The following is a 21,246-nucleotide window of genomic DNA, read 5'->3' as shown; positions in this document are numbered from 1 at the left end:
CAGAATCCTCAAAAAAACCCATTGGCAGAAGCTACCTACAGTAAAAAAAAAAAACGGCTGGCAGTGAATGTGTTAATAAGCTCATAGCCAGCCAACACGTTTGGAAAGCTACATGCTGTGCAGGATACTGACAATTGCAGAGAGCTTTGATTTGGAAAGTGCTTATTTAATATTAATGGTATATAGATGATAGTATAATAGCAGAGTATAATCATACTGTATGTCACTGATGGGACGACTCGAGAATATTCTTTCTATATCTTTTTCCATCTCTTTTCATTCCTCTATCTCTCATTCCCATTTCTCATCTTTCTCATTCTCACAATCACCTCCTCTCTCTCTCTCTCTCTCTCTCTCTCTCTTTCTCTCTTTCTCTCTCTCTCTCTCTCTCTCTCTCTCTCTCTCTCTTTCTCTCTTTCTCTCTCTCTTTCTCTCTCTCTCTCTCTCTCTCTCTCTCTATCTCTCTTTCTCTCTCTCTTTCTCTCTCTCTGTGTGCCGGTCACACCTCACTCGCCAAAATGACTTTTCAAATCTCTTAAATGGAGGGATCGAGAAGAGGGATCAATGCTGCCTGGCTGTGGTGAAACTTGTAGCTAAAGTAATAATAATTCATTAATTGATTGGATTTATATAGCGCCTTTCTAGATACTCAAAGCGCTTCACATATCAGGGGAGGGAGGGGGAGGGAACTCAACTACTCATCCACCACCGATGTGCAGCGGGTGATGCACGGCAGCCAGTTTGTGCCAGAACGCTCAGAACACATCAGCTATCACGGTGGAGAGTTGAGGACTGAAAGTGCCAATTAAGTAACGAGGGATGATTAGGTGGCCATGATTGAAGGAAGGCCTGTGTGGGAGTTTAGCCAGGACACCCGGGTTACACCCCTCAGGGCACCGGGGTTACACCCCTCAGGGCACCGGGGTTACACCCCTACTCTTGTGAAGAGTGCCGATGGGATCTTTAATCATAGATATATATAAAGGCTAGATGGCTTAAGGCGGAGTCAGCAGCGTCGTTGAACGGCCGTCATCTTGCTACAGTGCCTTTCTGGTACGTTCTATGGTAGCTGGTGACCTGCACAGACAAAAATACTCATAACTCGCTGAAATCTTGACGGATTTACAAACGGTTTGGTTTATTACAAGCATATTCCGTTCCCGAGATAGACCAAAAAAAAAAAAAAAAAACACTAAAAACACTATTTTTTTGATGGGCTCCAAATTACACCAAAATTAAACCGAAGCATCTATGCCATGAGAGGGATTCAGGCACAAAGTTTCATGCAGTTTCATCCATTTCCCTAGGAGTTATGATCATATGATGTTGCCATACTAACCCAACAAAAGATGCTCATAACTCCTAGTAGCTCCCTGTAGCAAGATGGCCGCCATGCGACGACGTCGCTCTCCATTGGCCGGCAGCGCGGGTAAGCTATCTAGCCTTTATATATATCTATGTCTTTAATGACCACAGAGAGTCAGGACCTCGGTTTAACGTCTCATCCGAAAGTACTCACTTCATGTTATCTCCACAGTCACCTCGTCTCCCCTCTGTCCAACGATGCTGCTACTGATCCAATACAATGAAAGAGAAAGTAAACCTGACAACACTGTGGGTGGGATTTGGATTTCCTCCTATCTTTGTGTGATTGTTTCAGTAAATCTCGATTTAAAGAGATGGAAGAGAATTACCTCGCATAACAAAGACTACTGTCGCTCAAGTCATATTGATCGATTCCCTACTGTACTTTTCAATTCAAACGATTAATTAAAGGAGCATTGAGCAATCTTTGACCTTCATCAGCCTTTATTGTCGACTAGTAGGAACCGCAAAACAAAATCAATATAACTTATCTCCTCGCGCACAAGTCTCTGGCACAGCCCCCCACTCCACTTAACCTGATGCTGCCAGAGGGTTTGTTACACATCAGAACCATCTGGGACTTTGTCTTTGGAAACTGTTTGGAAAAGGGCAGGTGTAAAAAAACTAAAACAAAAATCCCTGGCAGGTGATTGGATGAGCCATCTGTCTATCACAGACTCGCTTCTCGCTCTCATCACACCTAAATCCCACCCCTGTAGCTGCCTCTGGATGCTGATTGGTCCGGCCCACTGCTTGGGACTGAGTTTAAACCAATATCTATGAACGCATCAAGATTGATTTCTCACACGATTGTGATCTCGTGAATCCAGCTGCTTCGCAAGATTAGCCTTCTCTCAGCCCTCCCATGATGCATCGCACAACCGAGATGAGTAACCTAGCTTGTTCGGGCAGAGATCCTGCATGTCTAGTGAAGAGGTAACATAGATAGCATCAAGCAAAATACTGTAGTAATAATACAGTACTACTAATACTGTTTTGCCAATTGCTTTTTTGGAGTTGACTTGAAATTCCAGTGGGGGGTGGTTCCAAAATAAGGAATATGTGCTGGACAGTGAGTTTGTAAAGCTGGAAATGGCAGTGACTGCGCTACCCCACAGCCACCCTCTGTGACTGTTTATCCGGTGCCTGCACCACAGTGTCCATGAGTTTTTCACCTTCCTCCCTCGTGTCCCGATCCAGGAATGGGCGTGCGTGGGCATGACGTTGGGGCAGGCGGTCCTGGGCCAGCTGGCTGCGGTGAGCCTTCAGTCCCGGGACAACGTGGAGGCCAGAGCTCGCTGCTTGGGCCTTATGGGAAAGTGTCTGAGGCTGCTGGCTGCCCAGAAGGACCCCCTCTATCCCTCCACACTCTGGGACAGACACAAGCAGGCATGTACATAAAGCTTGTTTATAATAGACCCTTTTCACGGGGGCCATTTTGTGCCGAAAAGGCAGGGTAAACACAGGTGCAAGCAAAACACTAAGGAGGGTTTCCAGATTCCATGATTTGAATTTGGAAACCCTCATTAGTGTGTTTCTTGGACCTGTGTTTACCCTGCCTTTTTGGCACAACATGGCCCCCGTGAAATGGGTCTACACTCATGCACACACCGCGTTCCCACTGGTAATGGAATATCTGGAATAGGACATTTTCAGAGGTGTATTCCAGAGAGAAAGTTGATTTTGATGAATTATCTGTAGAATCAGTGGCTCACCTTACAGCAATATATCAGAATGTATGTTGCTCCACACATTCATTGTATTAGATGGGGGGTTTTTAAACTAAGTTTTCTGAGCTGAGACACAACATTAACACACACATGTTTTAGTTTGCGCAAGCACTTGTCATGGAACGTTGTAGAAATGTTACATCAGGGCCATCATGGGAACACTGTGGCACACGCACACTCTCAAGACGTGCATAAGCAGGCACACACCAATGGGCAAAGAACCTGGAAACAGTCCCAACACAGTGTTTGAGAAGCTTATAGCGATTAGGGAGATGATGTCGGCTTACTTCTTCAGGTGTTCAGTGGTCTGTGATCATGAGGGGGATTGTCAACTAATCATGGTGATTATTCTGAACTGAACCATGTGCAGGAGGAGGCCTGGACTGAACCCAAAGCCGTTCCTGTGGAAAAGGAGGATTTAGGGAGTGAGACTGGCGGAGAATCGAGCAGAACAGAGGCCAGGACAGCGCGCTCTGACAAAAGTGCTGAACTGCTGGTATGTACCTCCTGACAAGTGACCCCATCACTCCTGACCCACCTCCAATCCAACGTGGTTCTACTCAGGCTCACCTCACATCTCAAGATAAACCCCAGAGGTGATCCCCCCCCCCCCCCACCTACGCATTCTGCATAGTTTTCATATTGAAAAGATAACGCTGAGAGATCAACTGTCCACACAAAACATGTGTCAGTTATGGATGATTTCCTGGGATTCACATTGATAACCGCCTGCAGTTATGTGTGTGGATGTGTGCCTGTCTGCATGTGTGCGTGTGTGTGTGTATAGAGAGGCAAAGTGACCACCTACTTCCTGCTTCAGCACTGTACCAGAGATTTTCATTCGCCATTTATTTTCCCATAGACATTTTTTAAAATGCTTGTAAAAATAGTTTTACTTGTTCAAACCAAACGGTTCAGATATATTTAGAAACAGGAGAGACCACATAACATTTCACTTGGACCAAAATGTAAAAAAGTTGCAGATAGGTTTTGGTCAGAGTGAAATGTTCTATGGTCTCTCCCGATTCTAAATATAGCAGAACCGTTTGGTTTGACCAAGTAAAACTATTTTTATAAGCATTTTACGAAATGTCCATGGGAAAATAAATGGCGGATGAAGATCTTTGGTACAGTGCTGAAGCAGGAAGTAGGCGGTCACTTTGCTTCTCTATTATCTCTTTATTGTGCAGCGGAGGAGGCGTGGAGCCCAGCAGCTGTTGGCTCAGGCCAGTGAAGCGTTGGCCCAGGCCATCAGCCTGTGTCTCCAACACAAGCTGCCCTCCTCCATCTTGGCCCCTGCCTGCCTCAACATGCTGGAGTGTCACGGCCAGTTTGACCCCGTGGCGGCCGGTCAATACCTAGCCCTGTTTCAGGTACTGTGCGTCAGAATTCAATGTGCACGCATGCTATTAATATTACAGTGTCTTACTGTGCAGTGCAGTGCATATATCTCCTTTTACCTTTATTATTAATGAAAACCCAGCCTTTTTTAATCTATGCTTAGTTTAGATTAAATCTAGGAGCTTTCAGAGACATGACTTGGCAACCTTCCAGTCACAAGTCTGCGTGCTTGTGTAACCTCGAGGCCAGTCGCTCTCATAGTGGAGGGCTCCGTGAGGGGTTTCTCCAGACTGTACAGCAAAATCAGGAGCAGTTTAACAGTTTTCTGCAGGTTATCTGATAGGCAATGTATATGAATGATTATTCTACTGTATGTATAGTGTATAGTAGGGCTGGGTAATTTTTTTTTTGATATATCGATATTGAATCGATATTCATGTGAAGGAACAAGTATCGATACATAAATCCCAGTATCGATCTTTTAAAATGCATTTTACAAAAAAAAATATATATATATTTTTTTTTTAAATAAACATAGGCTATAATATTATAGGCTGTGTGTGGTTGTTAAAACATAGTTTCAAGTTGACGTTTATTTATGTTTGTAGTTGAAACAAAAACATAAATACTGTAGGCTACATGTGCATTGTGCATGCACCATGAGCCAGATGTACAGACCTCAAATCTGTTTGCACTATAATGTTTGTGAACTGGAAATGTTCATGAGCTGTATTTAATTTGATTTACAAAGCATTTATACTTTATGAAACACTGTTTCATAAAAACAACTGCTTGCTTTATGGTCAATTCTTAACTCATTCAGTGCCAGCCACTTTTGGAGAACGGATGCTCCCAGTGCCAGAGTTTTCAGAGCGTTTTCAGTGATTTCTCGAGGCCCACAGAATATTGTGTGATATTACTATGTAAACACCGAACACGCACAAGAACGAGCTGGCTCTATTGTATCATCAGCAAAAAAAAGTTTATTGATACCATTTTCCGTTCTTTAGTTATGAGCCGGAGAAGATAGGTTGTTTTCAGCGTTTTCAGGCTTTTCAAATTATTAGCTGAGATAATCCGCCTTTTGTGAAATGCAGCATTTCAAGCACATTCACTGAGTCTGAAGATAATATTTTCTGATGTAGTGACGTAGTTGTTGTGTGATGCCCTGCGTGCACCACCCCCCTCCCCCCCTCCCCACGTAAACTCCTCCCCACACTGCACACAGCCTCACGCAACCATTATATTTTCGGAGTGCTGCGTTTGTGTGCTGCTGTCGGCTCTCAGCGCCACAGCAGGGAAGAGCCAACCCGGATTGCTGAATGGTTTGGCGTCAGGGGCTGCTTTCCTGTCTGCTAATCGGGTGGAGAAACTATACAGACAGACAGACAGACAGACAGGGACAGAGGGGCTCAGTTGTGAGCGCGGATTGACTCCTGTTCGGAGCCAATGTCAGCTCCCGCGACAGAGCAAATGGCTCTGGGAGCATGCATCGGGTTGTCTTTGATCCACGGCTTTTAGGCTGTTTCTCGGACCTGTCTCTAATCTGGACTGCACCGAGCAAGCACTGTCGCCACCTAATGAGTCCGTAAAATAGGTTATACACCTCCAATAGCTACTATAGTTGTACAGGAGCTGCGGAAGGCTTTGATCGACGTCCCACCGTCAAAAAACGCATTGGACGTCGAAGGACGTCCGTGGCATTCTACGTCACTATTTAATTGGACGTCGAAGGACGTCCATGGCATTCAATGAGTTAATGTAAATATTAATATTTTTTAATAATGCACCAGGTTAGAGGGTTCCTTGTACAATTTACAGCATTAGTTATTTGAGAATCTCTTCCATTATCAAAGCAAAACTGGTATTGTAACAAAAATATCGATATCGAATCGTATCGTATCAGAAATCGTATCGACTTGGGACCTTGTGTATCGGTATCGTATCGGCAAGTCAGTGGCGATACCCAGCCGTAGTGTATAGACAGTTCTGCAATTCAACACTTCAATAATCAACTAAATCTTCTCATATACAGTAGGTCCCTGGGACTAAATGAATGTGAGTGCGTGTGAGAAGAACCACCTGCTCTAGGCAGCCCCCTTGTGGCTGTGTGTAGTACAGCACTGCTTGGTGCATCATCTTAGCTCATTCTTCAAGTTAAAAATCAGATCATTTCCTCAAACAGATCCTTCATCTTCCCTTTCATTGGCAGAGCTGCAGCAGTGCTGCGATGATGGCTGAGGTCCTGAGTCGTGCCTGCGCCGACACCAGTGTGTCCCAGCTCTCCGCTCTGCTCGGCCTCCGCAGGAAGCTGCTCCTCTCACAGGAGGTGAGGCCCGGCATCATGCTGAAGGCAGCGGAGGACTCCCTCTACAGCCTCTCCAAGGTACTGTACCCCACACATGATTTATGGATGCTGTCATACCCAGTTCAGTTGATATGTAATTACCTCCGCCAACCGAGTGGGCCGGGAGCTTATGTTTTCGCCCCTGTTTGTCTGTTTGTCCGCAGGATATCTTATATTTACATTTACATATAGATATATTTATATATATATTTACTATATATATATTATAGGATATTATCGGATATATAGTTATGCAAGGATTTGCACAAAACTTTGTATAAAAGTAGGTCATGCATGGGCCAACTTAGAACTGATTACCTTTCCACGCCCACCTGTAAAATGGGGGCGTGGCAATGGGCGTGGCCAATCACAAAAAGAAGCCTTAAGGCCTAAACATACTTCTGTGTCAAAGCCCTCGCCGAATGAAAAGAAGCCTTAAGGCCTAAACATACTTCTGTGTCAAAGCCCTCGCCGAATGAAAAGAAGCCTTAAGGCCTAAACATACTTCTGTGTCAAAGCCCTCGCCGAATGCGCCGAGGGCTGGCGAGCCTGTCGGCGCCGCTGGCCGGAAATGTGACTCGATGCAGCTGACGCAAACAGTGCGAGTTTAAAATAATGTAGATGGGGAGATAACAGGACAGAGTGAAAGCTATTACCAGGTACAGTATATGCACCACATTCTCTCCTTGGGCTAACTTCTAGTCATTGAAATCCTAGTGAAATCACACAATTTACTCATTTTGCTCGGGACTCCCCTGCAACCCCTCGTCAAGCTGAGTTCGGAAGGGTCCACGTCGAGGCTGACGGACAAGTATGTTTTCCGCTTAAAGTCCCTGGAAACCAAAATCCACAAAAACGTTCTAACTATGTTATTTAGGGTCTTATGTTAGTAATTTTGTGCCTCCGAAATTATTATACATTACTTTCAACCCAAAGCCTTAAAATCGCCACTTTTCTACAAGATTCTAAAAAGTACTTCCTCATTGAAGACAGCAGTGCGTGAGGTGCTAAAACGCAGGAGCTTATGACGTCATAAGCTCTATATAACCTTTGTACACGCGCGCAATCCGCACCCACCTATGGCAAGTCCGTTCTTTGCCCCCAGTGACAGCGCTCCCTTGCTGTCCGTCTCCCTCTGTGTGCGTCTGCCAAGCGCTATGCTTGTGAGATTAGCAAGGTGTCGGGTTTCAGCCAGGCCATGTGCTTCTCTCTCTCTCTCTCTCTCTCTCTCTCTCTCGACTAGTGAGAGAGAGCGAGAGACACACAGGCTGGTGGCTCTCTCACACACACACACACACACACACACACACACACACACACACACACACACTCGCAAGTGCTGTGTAACTTGATCTCTTTCTCCGTTTCCCTCCCCCCCCTCTCTCTCGCGCTCTCTCTCTCGGAGGAGATAAATGTCCCTGCTGCAGACGGACACGCCCACACATTCCGCGGGAGAAAGTACACTCTAAAAAATAATGAAATCTCATGCGTTTTGCCACACCTGTCAAACCTAAATTTATATACTTTGCAACGTTCATCATCGTTCAAATTTGGCTGGTAGCTTATTAACATAGGGTCCTGTGATGTGATGAACTCAAAATGCTAAATAATAAAGAAATATTTCTGGTTTCCAGGGACTTTAAGTCCCAAACGGATTCACCTAACACCGACACCACAAAACTTTGTAGGTCATGGGCCAAGGAACACCTGATTAACTTTCCATCTCTTGGGTCCTCTCCAAAAGTGGGTGTGACAGGGGGCGTGGCTTATCAAGTGGCGGAGGTATGCACTCCACCAAGTGCCATCTCTATTGGTCCCATTTTGGCCCTTGCCCTGAATGAAAGATTCCAAAATCACAGACCTGAAGAGGCGAAAACACACGTTTGCTTAGAAGATGCTCCAACTTGCCGTAGACTTGTCTGACTGAGTGAAGAAGACACAGCGTGAAAACAACTCAAGAGTAATACATTATAGACACTCTTACACCACAGGTTCCCCCTATGCAGTAGATGATCTGACCTTGCAGCATAAATTTGCATATAATGTGGGAGAACTGAATTTTCATAAAACTGTTTAAAATTTAAGATCTTCTTATTAATACCGCCCATGTGTTATATGAGGACAAGTATGTTGAATGTTAATTAATGAACGCATTAATTGGCACAATCAATTACTCCATTAGCATAGCTGGTTATGTTTAATATATCATAGTGATTATGATGGGACATTAGGCAGCTCCAGTGTTATTTGGTCGTAATTGGGTTATAATAATAATTAATGGCATTTGGGTCTTGTGAACTTGATGAGCAAGAAGTAATAGTCTGCATCAGATGGTAATAAATGATTAGCATATCATCTAAATGAAAATTGAATGTTATAGATTTTTTTTTTTTCAAAGTTTTTTTATTCGTTTTCTGTATATCATACAAAATACAAAATACAGATTTAAATACACTTGACACTTTTAAACAAAAACCCATCCCACGAGAAGCCCTAGCCTATTACACCACATACATCATGTCATACATCACAGTATATCAATACACAAAGACACACAGAAGAAAAAAAAGAAAAAACCCCACAACAACAACAACAAAAACAGATTAATGAAAATAAATATATGAGAGAGGGGGGGGGGGGTAAATCTATACATTTGAAATGCTTGAAGCGTCCATTTTCTCTACCTGGTCCAGGACTGGCTGCCAGATGGTATAAAAGTCGAGAGCACAACCCCTTGTAGCGTATCAGATTTTTTCTAGGGTTAGATGATACATAAGATCTCTGACCCAGTGATTGAAAGTTGGAGGAAACTTGTCTTTCCATTTAAGGAGTACAAGTCTTCTAGCCAGAAGTGTGAATGTTATAGATTTAAAGATATATTTGTAATTTGAATAGTTGTGCCTCTTCCACTCTATTAACGATCTTGTTCAAATTTGAATGCGGTGGTGCATGTTTTGTTAAATTCTTAGGCGCTTTTTTCATGTTTCTGAAATCAGACCGTTAAGACGAACATCTGGCCCTCTCTGTTATGTAACCGAGAATCCTTTTATTTAGGCTTCTGTTTGAAGGGCTGTGGGCAATAGGGGAATTTTTAATTTTGTTTCTATTTCAAATGTTCAGATTAATTGTTCAGATTAACAGAGAAATTATTGTGAGTAATCATTAACTGAAATGCATAATATTCATTGTTTAAAGGTAAACCGAGCAATTTTATATTATTCGGGAAGATGATATCAAACAGGTAGCCCTCCACGTGACTCTCTAGCCGCCTTCAGCTAGCTCGCGCTCAGCCTCAAAAAGGTTGGTGACCCCTGCATTATACCGTCAAACTCATGATGCTGCATTGACTTTCTGTGCTGCAGGTCTACAGCCACCTGACAATCAACCCCAACCACCTAAACATCCTTGGAGAGCTGCCGTCCAACCTGAAGATCCTGCTGCTTCAGCATACTGATGATGGGTACTGTCTGTCTGTTTGCTCTCCCCCTGGCCTATGTCATGCTGTAAACTCTGGCCCCATCTTCCACTGGCTGGCTGTCTGTTTGCTGTATGAGCATATGACAGCAGGTCACTGCTGGCCGTAGGTAGACTACAGCCGTATCCATAGGTGTAGCGCTGGTGTAACGCGGGGGAACGGCGTTCCCACACTTCTCCAAGGGGTGTTTTGTGCGTTATTATTTACGACAGCCTGAAGAAGAGTGCGACTGCGACGCGTTATTATGGAGCCCACCCACGGTTCTTCCCCAAGGAAGAAAAACACCTATAACACCTGAATAATGTCATGGACAAACTGGAGGAGTGCAGAAACGCCTGTTGGTTGAGCCGTGGGTGGCTGCAGTAGCTACAAATTAATTGTCAACTTTGATGATATTTCATCTGCGCATTGAAGCCGTGGTCTCCCCCCTGTGCGTAATTGCGCAGCGCCAGCTCACCTGATCCAGCCGCTTTGATCTCTGTTACAGCTCCCGATTCGTACGCTACAAGCCGAGAATATTAACTTATATTTCTACAATTAACTCATTAACAGTGTGTCACAGAATACATTCAGTGGGCAACAGAATAGCCTACATTTTGACTGTGTGTTATGGATCGCATCTACCAGCGGCCACGACGACAACTGGGCCAAGTGAGAGAAAGTGTGTTAAACCAGAATACATCTATCTATCTGGAGGAAAGAAACGTGTGCCGGGGGAGGGGGGTGTTCCCCATATACAGTAGGTGCGTTCCCCCACTTCTCCAGATAGCACTACACCTTTGGCCGTATCTGGAGCAAATCTGCCACAGACAGGCCTCTAGAGGGCTAATCGTTCAAACTATCTGTAGTTGTGTATGCAGGAGAAATGCAGCTATGCTGTTTGGAATTAGCATATCTCAAACTTTACATGCAGGGCCTGTGGAAAAGTGTGTTCTTTTTTCTTTTCTTTTTCCAGGTCAGAACTGTATGGCGCCTTCTATGAGAAAGCCAGACCCACAGAAAACCCTAAAGGGAAGGCTGTGCAAACTACAGGTGAGGCTTGTTGCCGTGTGCATGTATATTTCTTCCACATGAATCTTCTTAATTGGAGCTGCAATCAGTCTTCCTACCTTTATGCCATTTCAAATGGGGCACTTTTTTTTTTTTACGGTGTGTATGTGAGTTGTGCTCATACTGCATCTAATCATCGCTCGCAGGAAAATTGGCCCTCATTGAACATGCAGTGCTGCATGCTTGTCACTCAGCATTCAAATGGATGCATGCATCATTTACCTGTCAGGCAGATGAAAAGTTCCGTTTTAATGAAGAAGACGATTCGCGTACAGGGCTGGTAGGAGCGTTCAAGACGCAACTGCCACTCTACTCAACCTGCTTTATAAGCATCTAGAAGGAAGTAAAAATCATGCTAGGCTGCTTTTTGTCGATTTCTCGTCGGCGTTCAATACCATTCAGCCCCATGTTCTGGTAGAGAAATTAGTTGGCGCCTTCGGTCTAGATCCATGTCTGGTGGGCTGGATCCTCGACTTCTTAACGAACAGATCTCAACGTGTAAGGGTTAACGAGATACTGTCCAGCCTTCTGTCAACTTCCACTGGTTCGCCTCAGGGCTGTGTTCTATCTGCTTTCTTGTACATTCTTTACACCAATGACTGTCGTAGCCGCCATGACAACAGATTCATCGTCAAGTATGCTGACGACTCTGTCATCGTCAGCCTGCTTGGCGATGATGAGGTTGGCCACGGTCAGGTTATGGATGACTTTCTGTCCTGGTGCAACGACGCCTTCCTAGAACTTAACATCTCGAAAACTAAAGAGATCTGTATCGATTTCAGACGTCCCCCCCGTACTACCCAGAATAGTGTCGTCCATGGTCAGTCAGTGGACATTGTAACCAACTACAAATACCTGGGCACGATTATTGATGACAAACTGAAATTTGACTTAAACACCGACATGCTGTGCAAGAAGGGCCAGCAACGCCTTTACTGCTTAAGGAAACTAGCCAAGTTCCAAGTAGACAAGAGCCTGATGAAACTGTTTTATAGTGCTTATATTGAATCTGTGATCTGCTTTTCCTTTATCTGTTGGTACGGTAACCTCTGTATCAAGGATAAAAACTCCCTCTGGAGAATTGTGAAAACAGCTTCTAAAGTAGCCGGCATCCAACTGGAGAGCCTTGACCTTAGCTATAACAGACAGATGCTCAAAAAAGCTCTGTCCATCCGCTCAGACAGTGCCCACCCGCTCAGTTCAGATTATAGGCTACTGCCATCCGGCCTTCGCTTGTGTGTCCCACGGACCACCAAAAACAGGTATAAGTATTCCTTTGTCCCTTCCTCCATCCGTGCAGTGAATGCCGCTGGAGGAAGGAAAAGATGACTGAGGAATTAACGTTTCATCAATCTGCTATACCAGCAGTCGGCTCTTTTATGTTCTTAGCTCTTCTTATGTTTTTTAATTTGTTTTTTAATTTGTTTTTAACTTGTTTTTTAATTTGTTTTTATACTGTCTTATCGGCCGTATCAGCCGCTGGCTCATCCCCTTCTTAAGTTATTAGTGTTGTTTTATTTGATTTATCAGCCGCACCAGACGTATGCTCTTTTATACTGGCTCATCGTATGTCTAAATGTTGTTACATCCTGATTATTTATGACATTGTACGTATGGTTTGCACTTTATGTTTTTACGTTTCAAGCCTCTACGCCTTGCTGTAATCCAATTTGCCCTTTGGGACATTAATAAACTACTTGAACTTGAACTAGAACTTGAGGAGTAGAGCAAAAGAGGTGCACTGCAGCACATAGCAAAAACCACCTGGACCCTGCTGGGACCAGTCTCACCAGAAAAACACGGAAAGTAGGAAAAGAAAAAAAAGATTTGGCTCGAACCTGGACTCATTGCCGGAGAATGAGGCCAAGTCATAAAAGACAAAATATAGCCCCAAAGGTGGCTTCCCCCTCACTCACTTAGCATTCACAAATGGCTAGTATATTTTCATGATATAGTAATGCTTGAACTCTCCACAGCTAGGATTAATAAAGCGAATAAGTCCTCAACTCCTTGAACTTCTGTAGAGGTGTAGCATCTCAGATCTCCGGCCTAATGGGTAATGGCCTCCGTGCCTCAGGAACCAGTGCTCCTCAGGAACCAGTGCTCCAGTAGCAAAGTGTGAGATATTGACTTTGAACAGAGACCACGGGGGGGGGGGGGGGGGGGGGGGGGCGGGGGGGGGGGGGGGGGGGGGTTGAGAGGGGTTTCTTCTCTATTTCCTTATTTCCTTTTTATTTATTTTTTATTTTGTGGTAAACAAAACTGACTGTCTTTCAAAACTGACTGTTCTGATGGTTATTGGGTGGGTGATATGAGTGGGCGGGTCTTTCATCACATGTTCTGATGGTTATTGGATGGGTGATATGAGTGGGCGGGTCTTTCATCACATGTTCTGATGGTTATTGGGTGGGTGATATGAGTGGGCGGGTCTTTCATCACATGTTCTGATGGCTATTGGGTGGGTGATATGAGTGGGCGGGTCTTTCATCACATGTTCTGATGGTTATTGGGTGGGTGATATGAGTGGGCGGGTCTTTCATCACATGTTCTGATGGTTATTGGGTGGGTGATATGAGTGGGCGGGTCTTTCATCACATGTTCTGATGGTTATTGGGTGGGTGATATGAGTGGGCGGGTCTTTCATCACATGTTCTGATGGTTATTGGGTGGGTGATATGAGTGGGTGGGTGGGAGCGAAGAGGGCTAATGTCTTATCAATAATGTCATGTACCTGTATTAAATGAATGATCTCAATAAAAAGTTGATCACACACAAAAAAAAGTCAAAAGATAGGGAGGTGAAAACAAGATGAGAGAGAGAGAGAGAGAGAGAGAGAGATCTTGATGGGCAGCGAGCAGGAGAGCGGTTGGTGGTGCTCATGGGGACCAATTACAGCCCTGTATTTGTCTGTGAGCATGTCTGTCTGTGTGTGTGTGTGTGAACTCTTATTGGTGCAGGTACACTGACGTGCTGCAGGGTGGCCAAGGTCTCCGTCAGCCCGAGGGCTCTGCTGGCACTTGGGGGGCGCGCCGCGACCTTTGGCCAGGACACCAGACGTGCCCTCCTCAAGGAAGCCTGTCGGCATGGCAGCGAGGGCAGGCGTAACGCCCCCGAGGAGAGACAAGTTTTTCCCGCTGTATGTCTCCTCCAGACCTCTGCTCCTCTCCTCTTCTCTTCTTCATTAACATCACCCATGATCGCAGACCTCATAAATAAACTCACTCCACTCTGCAATTATCATCAGCTCACGTCTCTCTCACACACGCACCGTGGAGACTTCAGCAACCACGCGTTGATCAGCTGCCAGGGCTGCGTGTGTGTGTGTGTGTGCGTGTGCGCGCGCGTGTGTGTGTGTGTGTGTATGCACGTGCGTGCGTTTGTCCGTGCACGCGTATATGAAAGTAATCGGTAGCCTGACAGCAGCAACTGTCTTTACTTGTATTGCTTACTCCCTAATGCTTACCTTCATGTTTCCCCTGCACAGAAAAGCAGCGCAGAAGCAAAAGTAGCATCTCGCTTCAGAGAAATTGTGCGAGATATGGAAGACTATCTGCATCCGATTCTCACACAGTTTGACTTCTCTTGCTTCAGGTGAGTTATAGGGTTGCTTTCACACTGGCGCCCCGGTACCGTTCCACGAGCACACTGGTCCCCAAATTGACCCCAGTTTCGGAACATGTGACGAGTGTGAACGTTGCGTTGCGTTCCGCGGCCGAGGGAACCGTGAGAGGATCCACTTAAAAAGGTGGTCTGTGGAGCGCTTTGGCGTGCCCGGGCACCGAACACTTCCGAGTGTGAAAGCCAACCGTTCCGAACCACATAGACAACACACGGGCGAGGGTACACTGCTGCAGGCATAGTCGATGACACAAGTGCACTCTGTTTCGTTTCAGAGCGCGGAAGAAATGTTGTAATGTGAACGCTGACCAGCGGGGGAGAGGGGAGGGGGGGCAATCGTTCCCAGGTGTGCAACGGAATGGAACGAAAGCAACCGTTCCCAGTGAGAAAGCACCCATATAGGTCATCACATTTCCCATTTTGTCAACTACAACAAGGGCTTGGAGAGTTTCATTTATTGCTCTTAGCCGTAGGGAGGACCCAGTAAACTTTGATACTTTGAAGTGAAGATTTATGAGCTTTAGAGTTCTACTATTATTTATCAAAAACGTTTTTTTGCATGGCGATTGGGTGTATGATTTTGATGTAGCCTATCTACAGTTGTAGTATGTTGGTGCGTGTCCCCATGTGTATGCTGTAGTTATATTCAAGAGAGTTTGTGTGTGTGTGTGTGTCTGTGTGTATGTATGTGTGTGTGTGTGTGTGTGTGTGTGTGTGTGTGTGTGTGAGAGAGAGAGAGAATGGTCTGTCTATTACTGTAGTCTTGGTTTGGTCAGTGTCTTCCCTGTATGTGCTTGTTTTAGGCAAAAACGCGGCTTACATGCTTACACCAAGCAACTGCTGCATGTTCTCCCATCCCTTACACTTCCTTACGACTTTGTGAGATTCCCACTGTAGCCTCACCGATCCTCCCCTGTCCTTATCTCCCTCTCTCAGGCACCAGGCCGCATCAATATCAGCCCCCGAGACCACCAAACCCCGAGAAAAGGAAGAGAAAGGAGGCTCTGATAAAGGTCTATCGGGTGCGTTCTCGCTCCATCTAGTTGATAGTCGGCGCCCCCCCTGAGGCCTTGTGGTTATCTACACCGTATGGATCAGGACACTTTGTTCAGCGTCCTATTGTGTTCCTACCTGCTCATTCACAGCCTCTGGCATGGCTGCAGGTCTCCCCCCTCCAGGCAGTGCTGCTGCTGTTTAAGGAGAAGGAGAGCCAGCACACACAATGTCTTTTCTTTGTGTTTATTCCAGTTTCACCAGGTACACAGACATGAACGTTTCAGCCTAACGGCCTTCTTCAGCGTGTTGCTGTGTCAGGCGGAAATGACGCTTAAATACAATGAGACCGGAAGTCCATTCAATAAAAGAAATGTCATAATTCAGTTACAGTATATAAAGAATTAAAGAACCAAGCAATGCACAAGTTCCAATGTCAAAGAAAACAAAAATGTAAACGTACAACAATGGGTGACCACAAAAATTAATTCATATTGCATGTATTTACAATACTAGTTTGGTCAGCCCCACTGTGTGGGAGAGCAGAACCAGGCCTAGGTAGAAGCCCTGCTGTGTTCAAAGTGACAGGTAGGGGGGAGTAAGCCAGGTCTGGACTACAGATTGATACAAAACACAATACAATAAATGTTTTTTAAAAGAATTATGCTTAAATATTTGCACATATTTCCAGTGTAATGGCCTAGAAAGAGGTCCTGCTGTGTTGTAAGTAACAGACAGGAGAGATTAAGGTAGGGCTGGAATGCATCTTACTAAGTACATTTAAAGTAGAAAATAGACAATAAAAATATATTCATAGAAAATTCAAAGAAAGCAGCCTAATAACAGCTCCTCATTGAGTCAGAAGCTGTTATTAGGCTGCTTTCTTTGAATTTTCTATGAATATATTTTTATTGTCTATTTTCTACTTTAAATGTACTTAGTAAGATGCACTCCAGCCCTAGCTTAATCTCTCCTGTCTGTTACTTACAACACAGCAGAACCTCTTTCTAGGCCATTACAGTGGAAATATGTGCAATTATTAAAAAATATATATATTGTATTGTGTTTTGTATCAATCTGTAGTCCAGACCGGCTTACTCCCCCCTACCTGTCACTTTGAACACAGCAGGGCTTCTACCTAGGCCTGGTTCTGCTCTCCCACACAGTGGGGCTGACCAAACTAGTATTGTAAATACATGGAATATGAATGAATTTTTGTGGTCACCCATTGTTGTATGTTTACATTTTTGTTTTCTTTGACATTGGAACTTGTGCATTGCTTGGTTCTTTAATTCTTTATATACTGTAACTGAATTATGATATTTCGTTTATTGAATGGACTTCCGGTCTCATTGTATTTAAGCTTAATTTCCGCCTGACAGCAACACGCTGAAGTGAAGAAGGCCGTTAGGCTGAAACGTTTGTGTCTGTGTACCTGGTGAAACTGGAATAAACACAAAGAAAGGACATTATACTGTATGTGCTGGCTCTCCTCCTTAAATTGTTCTCCTGTGCCGTGCACCTAAACTCTTAAACACTGGTGAGTGTGCTCGCTGCTGGCTGATTGCCAGTTTGTTTGAACAGTGCTGTTGCTGTAACATATGATTTTAACTTTATGTTACAAGTTGGTTTGCAGGCACAAAATGATAACTTTGTGTTTTTACAATGCACTGCAATGTTAATGTAACGCCTCTACCATATCAAACATATGTAAATAGTTAAAAAATGTGTGTTGCTCTAACAAACACATTGTGTCAGTTACAAATTGTGGACCTTAGATTACAAAAGTGGAGTAAAAGCTCCTTACAATAGAGAGGCAAAGTGACCGCCTACTTCCTGCTTCAGCACTGTACCAGAGATTTTCATCCGCCATTTGTTTTCCCACAGACATTTTGTAAAATGCTTATAAAAATAGTTTTACTTGTTCAAACCAAACGGTTCAAATATATTAAGAAACAGGAGAGACCACATGTTTAAAATACATACTACAGCATGCGCTGGGACGCGTCATCAGTGATGTTAACTGGGGTCGTAAGGTGTTTAGGGTCTGTCAAACATCATACACCCTCGCCCAGTAGACCCAGTCGAGGCCGATTAAGACCCCGACCCGCATCCCGGAAGCAGCCGCAAACGGATCAGCCTTCCTACTCTGTCTGCAACGTTGCCCGCGGAAGGGTTGATCACGCCCAATCCGCTGCAATAGAGTTAGTGCTACACCGCAGTATTGAAAGACCCTTCCGTGCATGGAGGTCTAAGGCCCTGTGGATGACTCCAGGCCGGGCTCCTCCTTCGTCTCACCAGACCCTCCCGGGGAAAAGGCAATCCTACCATGCGCAGAGAGGATGCCTCAAGAAGGCCTGTGCGCTGCACGTCATTCGCCTGCGCCGAGCACCTCCCTCTAGCCTGAAGGACCCCAGGCTGCGCCGATCTTTGCACAGATTTTCAGGAGGCTAATCCGTAGCGTTTGTGGATTTCTGCCTCACGAGAGAGCAGAGAGCCAGGCTGGCTTCCACTCGGACCAAAACGTAAAAAGATTGCGGATTTAAAGAAAATATTCTTTCAATGGATTTTTTTTTTTTTTTGGTCCGAGTGAAATGTTATGTGGTCTATCCCCATTCCAAATATAGCTGAACTGTTTGGTTTGACAAAGTAAAACTATTTTTATAAGCATTTTACGAAATGTCTATGGGAAAATAAATGGCGGATAAAAATCCCTGGTACAGTGCTGAAGCAGGAAGTAGGCGGTCACTTTGCCTCTCTATGGAGGTCATTGTACAGTAAATGTCTGATGAACTCAGGGGAAAAGAAAGGTTACAGTACCGACATGAAGTGTGTGTGTGTGTGTGTGTGTGTGTGTGTGTGTGTGTATATATATATATATATACAGTCAGCTCTCCTGTGGACCCAGGGGAGTATGTGGTGTTGCTGGCAGACAGGAGGCTCCTGGAGCTGCCCCTGGAGGCCTTGTCCGTCCTGCAGGAGAAGGGCCTGAGTTCAGTGTCCCGAGACTTCTCCCTCCAACTGCTCCACAGCCGCCTGCACAGAGAGGAGCCAGACAAAGGTACCAAAGACACACACATAGACTGTACACACACAGCATTTTAAACATCATTGTCTAGTTAATTATAATACCTTTGTATAATTATCGTAAAAACAAATGATCAAGATGATAGGTAGCCTCTATCTCATAGAAACAGAGGTAGGCAACAGCACTCGAATTAGAGTAAATCTTTTTTATAATAATTTTTTATTTATTTATTAAGGGCAAAACAGACACGTTTCAGCCTTAGGCCATCATCAGTGTACACTGATGATGGCCTAAGGCTGAAACGCATCTGTCTAATTCGAGTGCTGTTGCCTACCTCTGTTTCTGCGATCTCCCTGCAACCTGCACCGATTGAGCTGCTTAAGACCTGGAGTTGTGCGGGCTATTCCCTTGCTGCATATAGCCTCTATCTCATGCCAGTGCTATTGCTTGTGTTTCTCAAAATTGAGACTACATCTCCGATAAACCCCACTGCTTTCTTTCATTTAAAAAAAAGCTATGTTGCTAATTGTCCCACCTCAGCAGCCATCTGGCAATTTATTTTTGTGCTTGAAGCAATCTTGCAGATTTCCTGCCAAATCCAATCCGGTAACACACAATGTAAAATGCAGTGTAGAGGTCAGTAGAGGCTGCCAATCTTCTTGCTGATGGTCTTGTTACTTTACAGACTAAAGTCTAATTTACATAACATCATACATATTACAGAGGTTCAGTGTGGCTCAGGGGCATTTATCATCAACAAGAATCATCTCTGACACATTCTACCAACTTTACTTATTGCTGCAGAAACAGATTATTTTTTGTGTGTTTTGGTCCAAGTGAAATGTTCTATGGTCTCTCCTGATTCTGAATATAAGCTGAATTGCCTGGTTTGACCAAGTAAAACTCTTTTTATAAGGATTTTTTGAAATGTCTATGAAAAATGAATTGGGAATAACATCCTTTTAGGTCCCACGCCGAACCCGTAAGGGGTCAGTCGACTTCAAAGGGGAGCACGAGCTCAACAGCTGATGCCCAGTGGCAAAGCCTGGCACCTGATGACTGCAATGTCGCTGGGCCAGAATGCAGCACAGTGATCTCGCCTTTTTGATCCAGTGCACATGTAGAACTGAAGATTAAAAGCAGTGGGCAGTACTAGGCATGGGTCCATTTCCGTTTTTTTTTTAATATAAAAAAAAAGTGCCAATCCATTCTGATTGCACTATTTTTCATATTAGCCTCTTCTCAAGTTGCACTAGTAGGCAAAAGTCTTATTTTGTTTATTATGTTGATGTTTGAAGAAAAGTTAAGCTGAATAGTTATGAGAAATAAAAACAGTGTGTTGTTACAGTTAAATGGTTCTGCTTATTTTTATTCAGAGTTAGTGCTGGTTGGCATACCAGCTTAGAGGTGCATTATCGCCACCAACTGCAGTCGCATTACAATCATTTATGGGGTACACAATTTTTTTTAAAGAAAATAAAATTCAATATACCGGTTTGATACGTTTTTTTGGGGAATATCAAACCGGTTTCAAATTTTTCAAACCGACCCATGCCTAGGCAGTACACTAGCTGTAGCATCTTAACAGCAGTATTTGTACACTGCAGGCATCCATCCATAGAAATGGAATTTGTTCAGGAGGAGAGAAGGTCATTTCACATCCTGGTTCATGCGGACATCCGTGAACACTATGATTTGCTTCTGTGTCAAAGGGAATGGCCATTAACTGTAGCCATTCCTCGGTGCCTTCAAGGACACATTTGAACTGGGACTGTTGAAAGTGGCAGACAGGTTTCATTATCCTAGCAGAGCTCACGAGCGGAGTCGAGCCACGATAATGAGCGCTCACGGGAGCGCTCCTTTCCACCTGCTCCGTCACTCACGGACGGTACCTGTCCATTCCAAGGTTCCGCCCCGCTCCATAGAATTGCATGCTTGTAAGCGGGCTTCGATGTTTGTTCCCTGCTACACCTGATTGGACGAACAGCGTCTGAACAGCACCTCAACGCAGGGGAAAAACATGATGGCAAATTTGAAATATTCTCTTCCTATATGAAAATGGCTCAGCGGAAGAAAAAAATCTGATCACATTTGATGCCTACAGTAGGCCATGCTGTGTCTCCTTCTGCCTTCGTTTTGGGGTTACAACGGTTCGTTTAAAAGATCGTATAACGTTATTTTGGAGCCACGATATTGTTCTAATATCAACAACTCATATGACAAATCGAAACTCAAGTCCAGTACAAAACCTCAAACAATTTTTGTTAATTTTTTTCCGATCTACTTTTGAGGTCCTCTT

General features: G+C 44.4%; 1 protein-coding gene across 1 annotated transcript in view; it reads left to right on the top strand.

Annotated features, from left to right (window-relative positions):
• cfap46 (cilia and flagella associated protein 46) overlaps positions 1-21,246 on the top strand; it is a gene marked incomplete at both ends in the record, with an annotated part of 104,263 nt that overhangs the window by 51,332 nt on the left and 31,685 nt on the right. The window contains 9 exons of the mRNA XM_083658604.1: positions 2,566-2,754; positions 4,286-4,468; positions 6,649-6,822; positions 10,146-10,243; positions 11,214-11,290; positions 14,266-14,444; positions 14,793-14,899; positions 15,863-15,948; positions 18,807-18,980. Coding sequence (XP_083514730.1) covers positions 2,566-2,754; positions 4,286-4,468; positions 6,649-6,822; positions 10,146-10,243; positions 11,214-11,290; positions 14,266-14,444; positions 14,793-14,899; positions 15,863-15,948; positions 18,807-18,980 — 1,267 coding nt within the window. The remainder of the gene's footprint in view (positions 1-2,565; positions 2,755-4,285; positions 4,469-6,648; positions 6,823-10,145; positions 10,244-11,213; positions 11,291-14,265; positions 14,445-14,792; positions 14,900-15,862; positions 15,949-18,806; positions 18,981-21,246) is intronic.

The sequence above is a fragment of the Poromitra crassiceps genome, assembly GCF_964638095.1.
Source record: "Poromitra crassiceps genome assembly, chromosome: 22".
Taxonomy (NCBI): Eukaryota; Metazoa; Chordata; class Actinopteri; order Beryciformes; family Melamphaidae; genus Poromitra; species Poromitra crassiceps.
This window is presented reverse-complemented; position numbering and strand designations above follow the sequence as displayed.